The sequence below is a fragment of the Podarcis cretensis genome (assembly GCF_951804945.1).
Source record: "Podarcis cretensis genome assembly, chromosome: 5".
Lineage (NCBI taxonomy): Eukaryota > Metazoa > Chordata > Lepidosauria > Squamata > Lacertidae > Podarcis > Podarcis cretensis.
The window spans coordinates 41,025,714-41,038,840 of record NC_137174.1 but is presented as its reverse complement, the minus strand read 5'-3'; the positions used below and the strand labels follow the sequence as shown (position 1 = coordinate 41,038,840).

At 38.7% G+C, this 13,127-nt stretch overlaps 1 protein-coding gene across 3 annotated transcripts in view; it reads left to right on the top strand.

Moving 5' to 3' along the window:
* The window catches only part of PPP2R2D (protein phosphatase 2 regulatory subunit Bdelta), a 30,876-nt gene extending 19,339 nt beyond the window's left edge, over positions 1-11,537 (top strand). For all 3 annotated transcript variants that reach the window (XM_079978451.1, XM_079978452.1, XM_079978453.1), the window contains 7 exons: positions 697-862; positions 3,682-3,794; positions 5,043-5,220; positions 6,324-6,488; positions 7,149-7,318; positions 7,412-7,503; positions 9,248-11,537. In XM_079978451.1, the coding sequence (XP_079834577.1) occupies positions 697-862; positions 3,682-3,794; positions 5,043-5,220; positions 6,324-6,488; positions 7,149-7,318; positions 7,412-7,503; positions 9,248-9,527 (1,164 nt within the window). In that variant the 3' untranslated portion in view covers positions 9,528-11,537. The remainder of the gene's footprint in view (positions 1-696; positions 863-3,681; positions 3,795-5,042; positions 5,221-6,323; positions 6,489-7,148; positions 7,319-7,411; positions 7,504-9,247) is intronic.
* Positions 11,538-13,127: the final 1,590 nt, after the last annotated feature.

Here is a 13,127-nt window from a genome sequence, read left to right as displayed (position 1 = left end):
AGTATTGGAAAACTTTATGCCCCATATCACTGGCAACAGCTCTCTAATGTCCCCGGCAGTCGTCTCTCCCAGCCCATATTGTATCTGGAGATTTGCTACATGCATAGCATGTGCTTTATCTCAAAGCTACTTCCTCTTCTTGATCATAAAATGAACACTGTTATTTATTACACTTCTTGAATTAAATGAACAGTGGTATATGCCAACCTGTCATTCAGTAGGCCAGCTCTTCTGAATCTTTTTTTTCTCCCTTATGTAAATAATTCCTTTTGCAACTTGTATGACTGATAAAGTTGTAAAGGTCTACCTTTCAATAGACGTGGCTATGATTCAAGACAGCTGTTTGCCAACATACAGGCAGGAGCTCTCAAATTTTTGCTTCAAAACCGTTAGTCAAAGAGGCAGATTGAAAACAGTTTGCTTCTGTGACTGTTATATGTTGCAGCACAAACTTTGGTTCTCTCTTTGTTCACACACATGTGAACACAGCTTTGCGCCCTTTCCGTTGCCTCTTTATAATGCAAGAACCTCTTCCTGTTGTACTTTGCAAGCATGAGGGCAGGTAGATGCTTTAATAAATTCGGTATATTTGTTTATTGAATAACTTCTGATATTGTTGGAATCTTTGTTAATTCTTCTGCTTAGTATGTGCATTCTACAAAAATTACTTTTTCACACATGTGTGTTCCCTTGCAGAACAAAAGCCGTCCTCATTCAAGGGGAGAATATAATGTTTACAGTACCTTTCAGAGTCATGAACCTGAGTTTGACTACTTGAAAAGTCTAGAAATTGAGGAAAAAATTAATAAAATTAGGTGGTTACCACAACAGAATGCTGCTCACTTCTTATTATCTACAAATGGTAAGTTTACACGACACATTTTTCTGCATATGTTCTAGTTGTATCTGATTACTTCTAGATCATTCATGTCTACTTACATATAGTATCATTTCTAATGTAACTACAGTGGTACCTTGGATCTCAAATTTAATCCATTCTAGGAGTCCATTTGACTCCCAAAACAGTCAATTGGCTCCAAGAGCTTCCTGCACTCACGTTGGACAGTCAGCTTCTGAAAAAACATTTGCAAACTGGAACACTCACTTCCGGATTTGTGGCATTCAGGAGCCGATTTGTGAGGAGCCAAGCCATTTGACTACCAAGGTACCACTGTATAATTGAATTGTTCATGTGCAACACCAAATAACTGCTTGGTGCTACAAAAGCAAGTTAATAATTATTGTTGTTGTTGTTGTTGCTGTTGCTGTTGCTGTTGCTGTTGTCATAATCAAGCCTGCCATCTGGTGTTTCAATTTCTGCAGTCCCAAATCCCCACACTGGCCCATAAGCTAATAGCAAAGTGTAAATTTGCCATGACATTTAAACTGGTGAACCATGGGTTCTCTTGCTTTGTAAGCCATAGTTCACTAAGCTAGTTCAGTTGTTCTTTATGAAACCATTATTGTGCTGTGGACTTCATAACCGATTTTGAATGATACATTGAAAAATTGCCCAGGTCTAGACATAAGAGCATTGAGGCTATCAGCATCATGATGTCACCCTCCTTGTAAAGGAAACCAATATGCTTTCTCACTGTCAGTGTTCCCAACTGTTCTTTCCCAGGCACTGAAGAGAAATTATTTGTGAAGTGTTTACTTGTCCTGAGTAAGATTTTCACAAATGCCCAAATTATTTTGATAGCTTTCTGCAAACCCTTTGCATCATAAGATTTCTGATACATTAAGAGGTATCACTTGCTTGAGTGGGCAAACAAGAATATATCTTTAGATTAAGTGATTTAAGATGCTAAAAACCTTAATATTTAATAATTTAGTAAAAGATAAATCCTTGAAGACTCTACTCTGCTTCTTAACTATTATACAAGCTAGTATTAATAATTCATGGCTTAATAATGTACTTCGCTGAACTGATACTTTTCACCCAAAGAGGACAACATTATAGTGGCAGAGAACCTGCAAGTGTGCTGTGTTTCTGAACAGAGTCTGCCCCCCACTGTATTGTTGAGGATCTCTGAATCATATTTTTCTGTTCAGTTTAAAATATCTCCAGAAACCTATTTGACACAATGGACCAAGAGATTTACAGCCTAGTTCATTTAAGTTGTGCTCGTTTATTTTATTTTATTTTATTTTATTTTGCACTGGTTTTCTTAGGTAAATTAACGGGGGTATTTTTTAAAATACTGTTTTTAGAAAACACAAACAGTACTTTTGTAATAACATGACTACACGTTATAATCAATACCTTGCATAATGAAAATATCTGAAGAAATGTTTTCTCAGTATAAAAGTATCTATTTCTCTTCAAATAATCTACAGCATTTATCAGGCAAATATATCCATTTTCTCAGAGTGTACTCTAGGCTGTTCATCATTATGATAGTGCTTTTTATATTTAAAAAAACTTGTGTAAGACTTTCTACTTATAGTTGAAAGAAGGTTCTTAGTTGCTTACTGAAATTATAAATTCTTCAGTTGTGCAGACTGTTGTGGCAGGCACAGCTGAAACAAATGCTTATTGTTCAGGCTCTTAGAGGCACTCCTGACGTAATTATATAAATGCTAGTGGCCTAATGCATTTGTGTGCTTGGTTATACAGAAACTATGCATAAGCTCTTCATAAAAGTTGCAGCTTTGTAATAGAGAACGGTGACACTTCACATTGTGTGTTGCTAACAAATTGCTATATACAATTTGCTATATACAATAACAAATTGCTATATACACTTCATCTGAAGAAGTGTGCATGCACACGAAAGCTCATACCTAGAACTAACTTAGTTGGTCTTTAAGGTGCTACTGGAAGGAATTTTTTTTCTTTTATTTTGTTTTGTGCTATATACAATGGTTGCCTAAATTATATTAATTTTACCACCACTAGAAAAACCAATGCAACACAGGGTTGTGTATGTGCCATCATTCTTCAGGAATGCATAAAAAGTGCAGCTTGTGTATCAAACAGAATTCAGTTTCATGAGAAATAAAACCCCACTCTAGCTCGTATGGTTACAAAGATATGCTTTGTAATGTCAGTACTTCTGAAATTTCAGGGAAGGGAAGGGACTGAATAAGAGTGGAAGGAATGCTTTGTGGCTCCTTACTCCTTCACAATATTACCCAAAATAAAATTGATTATGGTATGGGCTTCAAAACTCACCAGTTGTAAGTGCCTCCCAATTCTCCGTAAAGTGCAAGGGTAGGGAGAGTTCAGGTCCCTTTTTCTCAACAATGCCATAGCAAACACAAGTATCACACTGGAAATGAAACAAGACCTAGCCCTTCCCACAAGCTTTGGAGAAGAGGCTGCTTCTACTGCATCTTCCCTTCTTTAAAACCCTGCTCACAGTGAAATCCAGCCCGCCTGCTCCCCCAAGTCCTCTACATGTGACAGAAACCGTGTACCTGAGTATCTCTGGGATGTGTGTGTGTGGCACATTATTTCTATACAACCGTTGCATAATATGCTCCACTTGCAAAGATTATGCATTTAGAATTGATTTGTCTGGGCAGAGTTCAGTTTATAAACAAACCATTCATTCAGTCTTCTCCACGCCCAAATTCTTAGTCCAGCTTGTATACCATACTGGGTTATTTGTAAGCAAAAATTAATGACAAAGTAGCTTTCGGTGTTGTTTGATTTCAATTTTCTCCTTTTTTCAGATAAAACTATTAAATTATGGAAAATCAGTGAACGAGATAAAAGAGCTGAAGGTTATAACTTGAAAGATGAAGATGGAAGACTTCGGGATCCATTTAGAATCACAGCACTACGGGTATTTTGTTATCTTTATTTAGAATTAACAAAATCTAAGCAATGTTACTAACTGTTGGGTCACAGTTGTATCATGCAAAGTAGAAACTTAATTAGATACTTGATTTTTTTGAAAGCTTCTAAACATCTACTTAGAAAACTATGAGGTTGGAAAAGCGCTATAACTCATTGCACCATTTTCTCTGTATAAAGAGAATCTTAACTATAAAATCTTTTCTAAACACATAATTTTGCATGAAAAAGGTTGCAGCTGCAGTCCCTGTCATCTCCAGGTACACCTGGATAAGCTCTGTCTTTAAAGCCACTGCCAGTCAGTACTGTATAGCGAATACTGACCTAGATGTAGCCATAGTCTGACTTGGTAAAATGAAGCTTCCTCTGTTCCTTTAATTCAAGATGTTTAACTCCCTTGAAACGTCTACAGTTAACCTAGTCATTTCAAAGACAATTTTATATGTGTATTTAATACTGTTCTTTCCTGGATGTTCTGGAACATTGTTAAGCTATTTGAAAACGGAAAAAGGTGATTCTACTTATGGTTGCATATCGGTTAAATTTGCACTTTTGGAAACTTGCACAATGTTATACCATTCTTGATTGTTTTTGAACCCTGAAGACAGGCTGCTAGAGAGCCTTTTCAGCTTAATCTTTCACAGGCACAGAACAGTTTGACAGTCGCCATTTAAAATATCAAGCTACTTTTGAAACAGTGATGTACAAATTAGCATGCCAAAAGTTAGAAAGCAAGATGTCAGAGGAATGTGAAAGGACTTGATACACATGTGGTTCTATAGGTCTGAGTCATGCAGTTTTACTTGGCATGCTAGTGCATTTATGCCTTGTGTGTTGACACTTGAATTCTAATTTTTAGAATGGATTTGTGATCCCTGACTAGAGAAGTTTGTCAACTTCTTTTTACTTAAAGGGTGTTGAGTTGACTGAGATCTGAAATAGTACACCATTAGAAATATCAAAATCTTCAAAAGTAGGGGGTCTATGGCTTGGCTTTTGAAAAAAGGGGTCCACAGTACTTAGCTAATTGGGAATCACTGATTTAGGGTATATTCAGAAGTAGTTCTGCTTGAGCAAAGGGCTACTTAGTACTGTCTTGAATGCAATCCAATGCCAGATAATTCCAGCAACCTTTGTAGCTTTAAAGATTTTGTAACTTTAAGATATTGTAGTGATTAGCCCTTTAAATAAATATTTTATGTAGTAAGTGAACTTCTCTCCCTTTCTCTATTTTTAGGTGCCAATATTGAAACCCATGGACCTAATGGTAGAAGCAAGTCCCCGAAGGATATTTGCAAATGCACACACATATCACATAAACTCTATTTCAGTAAATAGTGATCATGAAACGTACCTTTCTGCAGATGACCTAAGAATCAACCTGTGGCATTTAGAAATCACAGACAGAAGTTTTAGTATCCTTTTTTATATTAGATACATAGGAATACTTAATGCTTAGTAGCTTCTTACAATAAGTATTACTGGCCTCAATCAATTGTTCTGAATATGATAAATCATCTGTTTTATTTTGTTTAGTCTTTTAAGACAAGGGTAGGGAATCTCTAGCCCTTCCAGGTGCTGCTGGACTATAGTTGCCATCATCATTAGCCATGCTGGCTAAGGGTAATGGAAGTTAAATAAAGTTTGGAGAGCCTACATGTTCTCCACACCTTTAGAATTTCAGGAGTTTTGAGTTTGGAAGAGCAAAAAACTGCAAGGCATGTAAAAATGGTGGACTCTCCTTCCTTGGAGGTATTTAAACAGGTTGGATGGCCATCTGAGATTCCTGCGTTGCAGGGGGTTGGACTAGATGACCCTTGGGACCCTTCCAATTCTATGATTCTATGAAATGTTGGGGAGGGGGAGCATTCTTCGCAGCTGTCTTGTGCTGTCAAAATAATGAGCGGTAACAGTGCCTTGTAACTTCTTTCTGCCTTGAATTCTTCTGACTCCCAGTAAACAATTCTTCTCTGGGTTTTGCATTTTTTAAAATAATATTTAACTCTCATATGCTAGAGTTCTGTTTGGCAACTATATTAAAGGGAGCCCAGAGCAGTGACCAGCATAGTGTCTGATAAGACCATAGCCAAATGATAGCTTTAAAATGTACAGTGCATTAATGTGTTTCTATCCCCTCCCAAAGGCCTGGACAAATTAAATTCAGTCTGAACATGGTCGGGGAAGTGGGTGCTTGATTCCCCCCCCCTTCCACCTTGAGTCCCAAATATGAGGTGCTGCTATGAGAAAACTGTCTCTCATGTTCACATGCCCCAACTGTTGGTGGTGGTATTCTGAGAAGACCCTCTCCCCTCCACCCCTGTTGTAAACTGCAGGTTGTAGAGAATGGTGATCCTTCAATTGTATATTAGATGATAAACTGAATGCTAGAAATGTCAATTCCAAATAATATAGAATCTGGGTACAGTTTTTAGATTGTTTATCACCCTGTATTGCATACTTTTAAAGTTATATTTTGAGGAAAACAAATCTATATGAACCTATACAAACAAACTTTCAGACATTGTAGATATAAAGCCTGCTAACATGGAGGAACTTACAGAGGTGATAACGGCAGCAGAATTTCATCCTCATCATTGTAATGTGTTTGTCTACAGCAGTAGCAAAGGAACTATACGGCTCTGTGATATGCGTTCATCAGCTCTTTGTGATAGACATTCAAAATGTAAGTATTTTCTCAGTTTTCTTTACCACTTCTCAGAAAAAAAACAGGTATGTTTTCTGTAAAGGATGCGGGTGGCTCTGTGGTTTAGACCACAGGGCTTGCCAATCAGAAAGTCAGTGGTTCGAATCCCATTGTTCGGTCCCAGCTCCTGCCAACCTAGCAGTTCGGAAGCACTTCAAAGCGCAAGTAGATAAATAGGTACTGCTCCAGCGGGAAGGTAAACGGCATTTCCGTGCACTGCTCTGGTTCGCCATAAGCGGCTTAGTCATGCTGGCCACATGACCCAGAAGCTGTCTGCGGACAAACACCAGTTTCTCAGCCTATAGAGCGAGATGAGCGCCACAACCCCAGAGTCCTCCACGACTGGGCCTAACAGTCAGGGGTACCTTTACCTTTACCTTTATATTTTCTGTAAACTAATATTAAGTTCTGTTTATTGGTAGAGAACATCCCAGTATCTATCTGGGATCTCACGATTCCAATGGGCATAGAGTACATGGTGTCTTGATTTTTTAGGGCACACTTTTAGGGCACATTTCAGCAACTCTTGTGGGGCAGAGGTTGGAAACTACTGATATGGCTAAGCCTTGGTTAACTAAAAATGTTAAAGTATTAACCATAATAGTAAGCAGCTTTTCTGTCCACTTTCACAACTTTCAGTCTTTGAAGAACCTGAAGATCCCAGCAGCAGATCATTCTTTTCAGAAATAATTTCCTCAATATCGGATGTAAAATTCAGTCATAGTGGTCGATACATGATGACCAGAGACTACCTTTCAGTTAAAGTATGGGATCTCAATATGGAAAACAGGCCTGTAGAGACCTATCAGGTACAGTGTTTGTGTGTTATATTTTATAATAATAAAGTTTTCTTCCCAAAATTGAACATGTTCTCATGCTCTTCAACACTTATATATTTTAAGGTTCATGAATATCTGCGAAGCAAACTTTGTTCACTGTATGAGAATGACTGCATCTTTGACAAGTTTGAGTGCTGCTGGAATGGTTCTGATAGGTAAGGCTGACTTGTGTAAGGAGACTCGCTTAAATGCTTGCCTGAACTGAAAATTGGTGGTGGTTTTAATTCAAGCAGAAGGAAAAGTGAGATCTGTGATCCACACTGGGGCTGGTGAGCAGGGCGGGGGACAGCCTAAACTTCTACTTTAGCTTCCACAGTAGTTCTCGGTGCATCTATATTAGTTATGTCATTGTGTACTTAATAACTTGCTGTAGGTCATCCTCAAAGTATATGATGGGTAGCATGATAAAAACAAATGTGCTGCCTTAGGAGGAAATATAAATTCAGTGATGGTACATTTGCTTTGTGTGGAAAAGAGAGGGGGAATTCCTGGGATCAGTCCTCGGTATCTCAGACTTCAAGCATGTGGCCTGGTTGCTCCCAGAAGAAAATTTTGTGTGTGAATTGAATGGTAACTTAGAGATGGTTGGCTGCTTGAAATATCCTTTAGTGTGGAAGTGGAAAACCTTTGTTCTGTTAAGAAGCATATTCTTTTGGGGGTAAACTGTTGGGATCCGCATGCCAACTGTGGGCCAAACCCCAAAGTGAGTGGGGCCCTCCTTTTTTCTGTCTTCCCACCCAGTGGGCTGCTAGTATAGAGACAGATTGCTCTTGCCAGTGGTCTGAACTGATCATTTGCTGCAGAAGGTGTTGAAATGAGGTAAAGGACCACACAAATTAAACCCCAAGGGCTTTAGGCGGCCCATTGCTCAGTGTGTAGCACGATATAGCATAGATGCCACAACACACAAAGATTCAGCAATGCCTTCCTCCTGGTTAAGTGCATCTCCGCTGGGATAAACCCCACCCTAATAACGAGAGCTGTTGCCAATCAGTTGGTCTGGATCAGCTGCTGGTAAGAGACAGCTTATTATTTACATGAAAAACATGATATACCGTATTTTTCGCTCTATAGGACGCACTTTTTTCCCTCCAAAAATGAAGGGGAAATGTGTGTGCATCCTATGGTGCGAATGCAGGGGGGAGGCAGGCAGGAAAAGCTTCCAAGGTAGCCGCCTGAAGGTGACTGAACGCACCTTGAACAGCACCTTGTTTTAGAGGGGGAGAACAAGGGGGGGGGAATTCTCCCCTTCTCTGCGCAGCACCTCCTGCCACTGGGGGCTGGGCAGAGAGGGGGATAATTTTTTTTTCTTGTTCTCCCCCTCTAAAACAAGGTGCGTCCTATGGGCTGGTGCGTTCTATAGAGCAAAAAATACGGTACATAGGAAAATACTAATAAAATAGGAATGCCTCTCAAGACATTGTAACTATCCATTAAGGTCTGCAGGAGAGGCCCATCTTTTGTGCATCTACCTCTAACTGAAGTTCAGGGAGCAGGGGCCTTTTCTGCAGCAGCACCTCATCTCTGGAATGACTACCTGTCAGAGGCAGGTCTGGTACTGACACTGGTTCCTTTTCATTGGTTAGAAAAGATGCACCCCTTCCCCCACTCTTAGGAGAAGTGAAAACTGTAAGGAGCCACAGCAGTTTATTGCCTTCTGATGATCTTGCATATTTTAAGGAAATTTTAGACTGTTTCACTTACGTGTCTGTGGTTATTTTATTGATGTGTTGTTGTTACTTTTCCCTGAGACCCATTGTTGAACAAACTAGTAATAACAAATAAATAAATAGTAAGGGAAAGGAAATTGCGACCCTCCTAAAATTGCAAGTAACTTGACATTACCTATCAGAAGTAACCAATGAATAAAAAGTTGTTATCTTCTCTTTTCCAATGCAGTGCTATTATGACTGGCTCATACAACAACTTCTTTAGGATGTTTGATCGAAACACACGGCGAGATATTACATTAGAGGCTTCAAGAGAAAGTAGCAAACCTCGTGCTATCTTAAAGCCCCGGAAAGTGTGCACAGGTGGCAAGAGAAAGAAGGATGAAATAAGTGTTGACAGTCTGGACTTCAATAAGAAGATCCTTCATACAGCATGGCACCCTGCAGAGAACATCATTGCTGTAGCTGCCACCAATAACTTGTATATATTCCAGGACAAAATTAATTAAAGACGGCTTATCTGAGGACAAAGTTGTCGTCTTGCATAGTTAAGCTCAGTTGTTTATCTGTCAGAGAGATGGCCTTGTTGTCCTCCCAGTAAAGAACATTGATGCACTTATTTCCCTTTATAGGTAAAGGAGAGAAGCTGGCCTGGACTTGAGTTCATGGTGTATTTCTGCCTTCAGTGAGGGAGAACGTGGAATTGAATTTTTGTAAACGAAAAAAAGCCCACTAGAAGCAGAATTGATGGACAATACTCAATAAAGGCCAATATTCAAAACAAATGTATTTATTTAAGTCTGAGCCTTCCTTTCCAGTTGATAGACCAAAAATCTAACACCCAAGAAACAAATTGTCATAAAAATGTAATTTCTATCTCACGTGCTCTTTATCTGCTGTAATATTTGGGCCTTTCAAAACATATATTTGTGCTTTATGCCTGTAAACATTCTTTCTCTGGCCTTCATCTAAGCTTTAGGTGTTTCTACCTTTGAGCATATAGGTAAGTCTAGAGTTGGGTGTGTAGACAGGTTTTTCATGTATATTTACTCACCAACTGTATCTATAACCACACCTTCCGGTGTAAACCACTTAATAAAAATAACAAACTATAAAAAGTGTTTTTAAATCTGAAAGTATGTATTCAGTCTTTTTTATTGCATGTATTGAGATTGTGCAAAATAACTCTGACGGAAAGATTTGAAAATAGTTTGTCCCAAAAATATTAGGTTGTATCCAATGCTAGTCCTGCTCTGAACAGGCCCATTGAAATTAAGACACATGACAAACAGGCTCATTAATCTCAATGGCTCTACTCTGAGTAGAACTTAATTGAATACTATCCATTTTTTGACAGTATAAGCAGTTTAAAGCAGTATCTACTGCTTCAAACACTAAACTGAATTTTTTTCTCCAGTTGTCATCACCTTAGCTTGTATTAGTTTTTTGTGTAAGAAAGGGGGGGGGCATCATATGGTGCGCAGAAAAGACAAAGTGTAAAGTACTTGTTTAAAGTTATATACAGCCTTAAAGGAGCAAGATGGTCTTTTACATCAAAACCTTCAACAAATCACTGCTCTGGTTTAACAGTAAACATGCCTCAACATGTGAGAAGCATACCTTAATGTGCATTACTACTACTTCTTTTTTTAACCTTTAGTCCTTTTTGTTCCATAGAGTACACTTTTTAAAAATATTACAACTGGGCATAAGCATATGCATACAAAACTTTCCATTGCAGTTCAAATGTGTATGTTTTTAAACTTGATTATGCCAAACAGGAGCACAACTTAAACATGTTTTAACTCTTACTCCAGGTCTGTAAAACCAGGAGATCAAGCTGTCTTGAGGCTGAATACTGATGTGAAAATATATTTGTAGAATACTGAGTTTCCACTAGCAATAGGGGGCTGCAGAAAAGTTATGGGGTCTCTCTCGCTTCTAGAAGATACGTGATTAACTCCCAGTATTTCACTGTAAGCTTCTGTGGGAGAAAACTTGTACACACAAAAAGAGTGGGCACACTTTTAATAGCGTCAAGTATCTTAAATACTAGTGCAAGTACTATCACTTGCTCCAGACTTCCTACTAAATGTGCCTATGAAATCCTCCTTAAAATTCAGGCCCTTTAAGCTTCCAGGGTGAAATACTTGTGTGTGGTTTACACTCGAATTTTAAAGAAATGAAGGTTTAATATGATTGCTAGAGTCCGATATGAATATGCAAGAGCAGCATGTCTCTGTTCCTACCCTATCAATTAACGTCCATAGAGTGCCACTCTTGTTCGCGATACAATAATAAATACTAATTTGGGGTTTCTAAAGATAAAGATTAAAAATCGTATACTGTATATCAGTTGTGACACTATTTGCAAATCTTGAAATGTGGAACGGTTAGGTCATTTAACCATTAGATTGACTTTGTTCCTTAAAATACATGAGGTAAATACAATGGGATTGTACATAATTGTTCAATTATTTTGACCAAAAAGTTTAATAAATTTTAAATGTTTACCTGCACTTGCTCTGCGTACTTTGAAACTTTTTCAATGTACTCTTCCCCCCTAAAATTGCATCTGAATTGTCTTTCGGTATGTTATTTTCACTGTACAAAGTAATCACCAGTAGCTGCTACATGAGAGTAGCTTACACCCAGAGATAGATGCCAGCCACACTTCTTTGCATAGATGTGACATGTCTACTGCTTTCTATAGCATTCTTTGGGGTTTGGGCCCATTTAGGTGTATGCTGGAAGATGCTATGATTCCGTATTTCAGATTTTAAAAAATGTTTTCAATGCTTTTAATGCTAGACTGTTCGCATGTCCTCTTCTTACTCCCCTACTAAATCGTAGCAGTTAATTGTTTTACAAAGCTGTTAGTTGAAATAGCTGAGAAACATGAAATGCTTCAAGAAGCTTGCTGTGACTAAGCCAGAGGTCTCTTGGTGTAAGGGATAGCTTTGAATTGTGCCTTTAATGTAAATGGGTTGGATCCTAAGTTTTTTCCTCAGTAAATGAAAGGGATTCTTTCATTCACAGAACAGAAACTTGAGAATCCAAGTCACTGTTATCCAGCCTGAGCAAGGTATTTAATACTCAATATTGAACATCTTGAAATTGGAGTTAGTATGATTGGAACCAGGAAAATGGAGTCTATCAGTCTTGCATGTATTTGGATTGCTTCGTATTATTAAAATGTGTGCTTAGGTTTTTACAGCACCTTGAAAAGTACTGTTGATTCACAGTGAAGATAGTAGTGTTCAGCTTTTTCATCTTTTCTGTAACATCCACCCATTTGAATGATAAAGCAATTGTGATGAAATGTAGGAACATTTAGCTTTCCCAGTAGAATCAACTTAGTAATACTGCATTCAACTTTTTGAATCTTAATTTTTAGGTCTGTGAGAGCTTTAATGCATAGGCAGTGCTGTACTATTTGACTTTGAGTTATGGTATAAATTCAGAGAATATAAACTCAGGCATATTGTGAGGGCTTCCCCTCTTTTTGAAGCATCTGGATAATCACATTCAGATCTTACCATGAATATGCAGATGCTGTCTGGCTGGCTTATGAAGAGTCATTTAGGATGCAGGCAGCTGTGGATCCCAATTTGAACTGGGCCAGGAAGGAGCCTGAACTTTGGCTCCCAATGTATGACCACAGCTGGCTGCATTCAGGGTGAGAGGCCTGCTGACAGTCTGGCACACATTACTTTCAAATCGGCTGTTTCAGCATCTACCAGTTTGGGTTTTGGAACTGATGATGGGTCACTGGAAAACAGGGGCATTTGTATCCTTACGATGGGCCGCTCAAGGGCCCTGGCTAATACTGTTTTGCAGAAGTCTGCTTGTTCACTTCCTTGCTTTTGTTTTGATAGGTGCTTGGAGTGTACTAGTGCTCATTTGTGGCCGCAGTTTAGTGTTTCTGGGCCAATCACAGGGTGTGGCAAGATGCTCATAGAATCCAGTTTGGGCTTGGCGAAAGTGCCTGTGTGCAGTGGGTTGGGTAGGCATGGTATACAATGAAAGTGCATTTTGCCAGCATTGTTCAACCCTGTGCTGGGGCAGCACACTCATATTTTGGTCATTTACCTAGGTGGAAACTATTT